The sequence below is a fragment of the Bufo gargarizans genome, chromosome 2 (genome assembly GCF_014858855.1).
Source record: "Bufo gargarizans isolate SCDJY-AF-19 chromosome 2, ASM1485885v1, whole genome shotgun sequence".
In the NCBI taxonomy this organism is placed as follows: domain Eukaryota; kingdom Metazoa; phylum Chordata; class Amphibia; order Anura; family Bufonidae; genus Bufo; species Bufo gargarizans.
In genome coordinates, this window is record NC_058081.1 from 683670004 (window position 1) to 683676003 (window position 6000).

General features: G+C 40.0%; 1 protein-coding gene across 1 annotated transcript in view; it reads right to left on the reverse strand.

Moving 5' to 3' along the window:
• The window catches only part of LOC122926976 (phospholipase A2 inhibitor and Ly6/PLAUR domain-containing protein-like), a 46767-nt gene extending 41107 nt beyond the window's left edge, over positions 1-5660 (reverse strand). The window contains exon 1 of the mRNA XM_044278509.1: positions 5407-5660. Coding sequence (XP_044134444.1) covers positions 5407-5638 — 232 coding nt within the window. The 5' untranslated portion in view covers positions 5639-5660. The remainder of the gene's footprint in view (positions 1-5406) is intronic.
• Positions 5661-6000: the final 340 nt, after the last annotated feature.

A 6000-nucleotide genomic window follows, 5' to 3' on the forward strand; every position in this document is an offset into this window, starting at 1 on the left:
AAAGGGACTGGAGTTCTCTCTGTAAACTACAAAGACTCTGTTAATACCACTAAAAGATATCCGCCAATGGAAATCTACAGCAGGTTGAAAAGGGAAGCATGCTTTATTCAGTGAGGTCTTAATATTGAGTGTTGAGAGGGTCGAGAAATTTACAAGCAAAGGGCTTGTCTAGGATTAGAAAATATGGCTGCTTTCTTCCTAAAACAGTATCACCCTGTAGAAAACGTAGGCCATCTCAGTTGATAAAGTAGGGTTCACCAGACCATAGGGAGGATCATGACTAATATGATGTGAACCATGTGTAGAGAACACATACAGTGGCGGAAATAATTATTTGACCCCTCACTGATTTTGTAAGTTTGTCCAATGACAAAGAAATGAAAAGTCTCAGAACAGTATCATTTCAATGGTAGGTTTATTGTAACAGTGGCAGATAGCACATCAAAAGGAAAATCGAAAAAATAACTTTAAATAAAAGATAGCAACTGATTTGCATTTCATTGAGTGAAATAAGTATTTGAACCCTCTAACAAAAAAAGACTTAATACTTGGTGGAAAAACCCTTGTTTGCAAGCACAGAGGTCAAACGTTTCTTGTAATTGATGACCAAGTTTGCGCACATTTTAGGAGGAATGTTGGTCCACTCCTCTTTGCAGATCATCTCTAAATCCCTAAGGTTTCGAGGCTGTCTCTGTGCAACTCTGAGCTTGAGCTCCCTCCATAGGTTTTCGATTGGATTAAGGTCCGGAGACTGACTAGGCCACTCCATGACCTTAATGTGCTTCTTCTTGAGCCACTCCTTTGTTGCCTTTGCTGTATGTTTTGGGTCATTGTCGTGCTGGAACACCCATCCACGACCCATTTTCAGTTTCCTGGCAGAGGGAAGGAGGTTGTCGCTCAGGATTTCACGATACATGGCTCCGTCCATTTTCCCGTTTATGCGAATAAGTTGTCCTGTGCCCTTAGCAGAAAAACACCCCCAAAGCAAAATGTTTCCACCCCCATGCTTGACGGTGTGGACGGTGTTTTGGGGGTCATAGGCAGCATTTTTCTTCCTCCAAACACAGCGAGTTGAGTTAATGCCAAAGAGCTCTATTTTGGTCTCATCAGACCACAGCACCTTCTCCCAGTCACTCTCTGAATCATTCAGGTGTTCATTGGCAAACTTCAGACGGGCCTGCACATGTGCCTTCCTGAGCAGGGGGACCTTGCGAGCCCTGCAGGATTTTAATCCATTGCGGTGTAATGTGTTTCCAATGGTTTTCTTGGTGACTGTGGTCCCTGCTAATTTGAGGTCATTAACTAACTCCTCCCGTGTAGTTCTAGGATGCTTTTTCACCTTTCTCAGAACCATTGACACCCCACGAGGTGAGATCTTGCGTGGAGCCCCAGAGCGAGGTCGATTGATGGTCATTTTGTGCTCCTTCCATTTTCGAACAATCGCACCAACAGTTGTCACCTTCTCTCCCAGCTTCTTGCTAATGGTTTTGTAGCCCATTCCAGCCTTGTGCAGGTCTACAATTTTGTCTCTGACATCCTTGGACAGCTCTTTGGTCTTTCCCATGTTGGAGAGTTTGGAGTCTGCTTGATTGATTGATTCTGTGGACAGGTGTCTTTTATACAGGTGACTAGTTAAGACAGGTGTCCTTAATGAGGGTGACTAATTGAGTAGAAGTGTCTAACCACTCTGTGGGAGCCAGAACTCTTAATGGTTGGTAGGGGTTCAAATACTTATTTCACTCAATGAAATGCAAATCAGTTGCTATCTTTTATTTAAAGTTATTTTTTCGATTTTCCTTTTGATGTGCTATCTGCCACTGTTACAATAAACCTACCATTGAAATGATACTGTTCTGAGACTTTTAATTTCTTTGTCATTGGACAAACTTACAAAATCAGTGAGGGGTCAAATAATTATTTCCGCCACTGTATGATTGGCTGGAAATCATCTCCAGGCTTGATGGCATTGGGAAACACATCAGAATCCATGTCTGCTCGTGTCTTCTCAGACCTAGAAGACATCTTAGTTCCATGGGACTAGAATAAGATGTTACTGAGACAAGGAAATAGACAAGTAAAAATAAAATTTTCTCTAGAACCTGAGCATCTGAAATGTGGAATGAGGGTTTTTATGGTCTGCTGAGTCCAGTTTTCTACATCTTTAGAAGTAACAGAAGGCTTTTATCACCAAAGCCATAGAAAACTCTTCCAACCATGTCTACAACGTCGAAAAATGGTGGAGAATACAGACAAGGGTGAGCAATGTATAATAATTATCTATGGCTTTGGAATCTTACCTCTTGCTAGTTGATAGAAGTAGTTATTTGTAGTGTTGATTGCGAATATTCGAATCGCAAATTTTTATCGCGAATATTGGCACTTCGAAAATTCGCAAATATCTAGAATATAGTGCAATATCTTTGACTTTAGGAGTAGTGTTGATTGCGAATTTTCTCATTGCCGACTTTCACAATCAAGAAAATAATGACTATTCGCCCAAAAATTCGCGAAATATTGCAAATTTGAATATTGCCAATGCCGCTCATCACTAGTTATTTGCTATTTGATGTCCACTCTTTTGACTATCCGACTAAGGCATCATATCTCATGTCTATGGAGCCTATAAGGCAATACATGGAGTCCCTGAGTTATAGGAACTCCATGTGCCCCCCTATAGTTCCTCTGTGCCTCATTGTGTTATAGAGCTACCTCTATGATATGGCATCCTATGGAACATGTCTTAAAGTACTTATACACCTAAGATAGAAGCACTGATTTTGGTAGGACTGGCAGACCATCTAATGTGTATGAGGGGTGTCCTGGTTCTCCTCCAACAGTAGATGTTGGGTAAAACAAGGGATCATGCATGTTAGACTAATTCATGGTTCCTAAAGGAGATAAGTGGCTTATTGCCATCTTCCCGCCGATAAAACATGTCGAGCTGAGCACACAAGTGTATGGTGCAGGAATGTAAAGTGTTTGGTTAATGTTATGTATGGAGGATGTCTCTGTATGAAATCAGAGGCATGTGGAAGACCAGTTGGACTCATTGATTTCTATGGATGCTATATTCCGCCTCCATTCAGCTCAGACATTGCATTATAATCGCATTATGAAACCCTAGGCTCTAATCCCGTCAGTGCCTTCACTCAAGGTCAAAGGGGTTGTTGCAAGCATTGGTCAGGAGAAGGTAATAAATATAATAGTTAATAGATATACAATGGATTCGTGAGGGCAGTGATTACTGTATATGCATATAAAAGGGTAAAGAGGCGCAGTCACCTCTCCTGACATGTCTTTTCTAATAACTACTTGTATTTCGCATGTAATAATTCTGGAGAATCCATTTCTTATGACTTTATGTTGTGCCATTCCTCTATTATCCTTACTAAAAGTTACCAATTGCCAGCAGTCTGCGATAAAAGTCCTTGTGGTGACCTTGGCAGTGCTGGTTGGAAAGTGTAAGGCTGTGCAGTGACACAGTCTCTAGCGGTGACACTCTGTTAAACCTTTATAGCAGAGGGCTGGAAATTCACTCATAAACTGCTAGTAAGAACAATGGAACAAGATAGAGTTATGCTGCAGACATGTTATTACGTGGGGCATGCAAGGACAGTCGATACTAAAACAGACATGTCAGGTTGTGTTTAAAGGCCATGAACATCTACTGCTCTGACTGCTCGATGTCTAGCCGTTATCGATGAACTCCTGACAGCTCATAAACACTCCCTATAGCTCAATTCTTATCCAGCTGATAGGAATATGTCTTAACTGAGTGTGTGGGAGTTCAGAGATAAGGGCTAGACATCGAGCAGTTGGAGCAGCAACCTGACGGTTCAGCATGAATCTGAAAGCAATGTACTCTGCAGATAGACAAGCGTAAAGGAGTTTTATCATCTCAGACATTGGAGGCATATTGCTAGGATATGCCTCCAATGCCAAATAGATGTGGGTCCCACCTCCAGAATGAAAGGAGGGTGCATCACACATGCATGGCGTGGTCTTCATTTATTTTTTGGGGAATTCTGAAAATAGCCAAGCGAGCGCGCTTAGCTGTTTTCCAGAATTCCCATAGAAATGAATGAACAGCGCGCAGTGCAGGGCGGTCACCTCTCCAATCACTTCTATGGGACTCCTGGAAATATCCAAGTCAGAGCTGCCATAGAAATAAATGGAGGGCAACCAGCATGCACGTATGCCTTCCAGTCACTTTGAGGGTCTCATTGCGGAGATAGGAGCCGATCCCACAGGTGGAGCCTGCACCTATGTGATATTGGTGGCATATCCTAGCGATATTCCAGCAATGTCAGAAGTGAGAGACCGCTTTTAGATCCTGTAGAACAAAAACTGCTGAGTATATATATTTTTTTTATAAAGACCAATTGAAAAAGTCATTCATTGTTCAAAATGAGTACAATGCAATAAAAAAAAAAATTTGCCCCCAAAGGTGTCCAATAGGGATGAGCGAATCGACTTTGGATGAAACATCCGAAGTCGATTCGCATAAAACTTTGCTTCAATACTGTACGGAACGAGTATTAGAATGTATTGGCTCAGGTGAGCCGAAGTTATTACGTCGCAAAGTCTCGTGAGATTTTACATAGTAACTTCAGAAATTGATTTATACTGTAAACAAAACATTTCCCAAACTCGGGTTCGGTTCTAAGTGGTACCTCGCTCTATACAGTATTGAAACCAAGTTGTATGCGAATCGACTTTGGATGTTTCATCCGAAGTCGATTCGCTCATCCCTAGTGTCCACAGCCTTTAAGAACATTGACATATTCTACTTTATGGCAGTCACATCCAGTATTAGAGATGATCAGCGCTCATTTCTGTAGTAATATCTGTTGAGTACTGATAAGGTACAGTTATAACCATATCTACACTCATCACCCTCATCATCACCATCACTATCATCATCATCATCATCACCATCAGCAACAGCATAAATATCCATGGCCTGTTTAAACAATGACAATATCAGCAATAAATATCAGAGTCCAGTTATTTAGGCAGTAAACTGATTTTAACATTTATTTTTTTCAAAATTTTAAGCAAAATAAATTTAAACTGAATAATTAATTGTATTATTTTGACAAATACAAAATGTTGTATAATAAAACCATATAGTAACAAATACATACCATAAAATAATAACAAACATAAAAAAACATACCACTACTATTACTAATAAAATACAATAATATTTTATTTCTTAGATTAAAACATAAAACACATTTTGATTGCATGTATTTAAAAACAGCATTAAATAAAATCAAAATAAAATAAAGTACATTCAAAATGAGTATTAGAATCATTAGTTTTTCCAATTTATTTCCAAAAAATAAAAATATCCCTTTTGCAAGATTGAGGACTTACTCATCCTCTTGTCTAGTTACCTACCTGTAGCTGTGATGCCTGATAAGATGCAGATGAACAGGAGCCAGGAGCTTCTCATGACTTTGAAGTTCCTTGAGGATGCTATGAAAACAAGTAGTTTACTGTGCAGCCTTGTGTGCAGATTTACTTTATAACAGGGCGTTGGCTTGATAAGATTATGCCATAAAACAGAGGGGAGGGGATAAATAAAATGGAAAGAGCAGGACAGTAAAAGCTTCAGTATTACATCAGACATGATTGAACTATCAGGGAATGGGATGTGTGCCGTCTTATTGTGGTGATTGCAAGCAGGAGAAATAGCAGCCAGCACAGCAACAGCTGGAATATAATGTTATTATGGCCGAGGGATAACCAGCCGCATGATAATACAACAACAGACAGCACAGATAATGTCAGCCTGAACGCTGTCAAGTTTTACAAGCCTCAAAAGACATAAATATAATTCACTTTAATATATTAGTCAATTTAACAAAGAATTTATGTACAGTATACACTTGCACTGTGTACATACATTACATCACGTATCCTGTACTGATCCTGAGTTACATCCTGTATTATACTCCAGAGCTGCACTCACTATTCTGCTGGTGGAGTCAC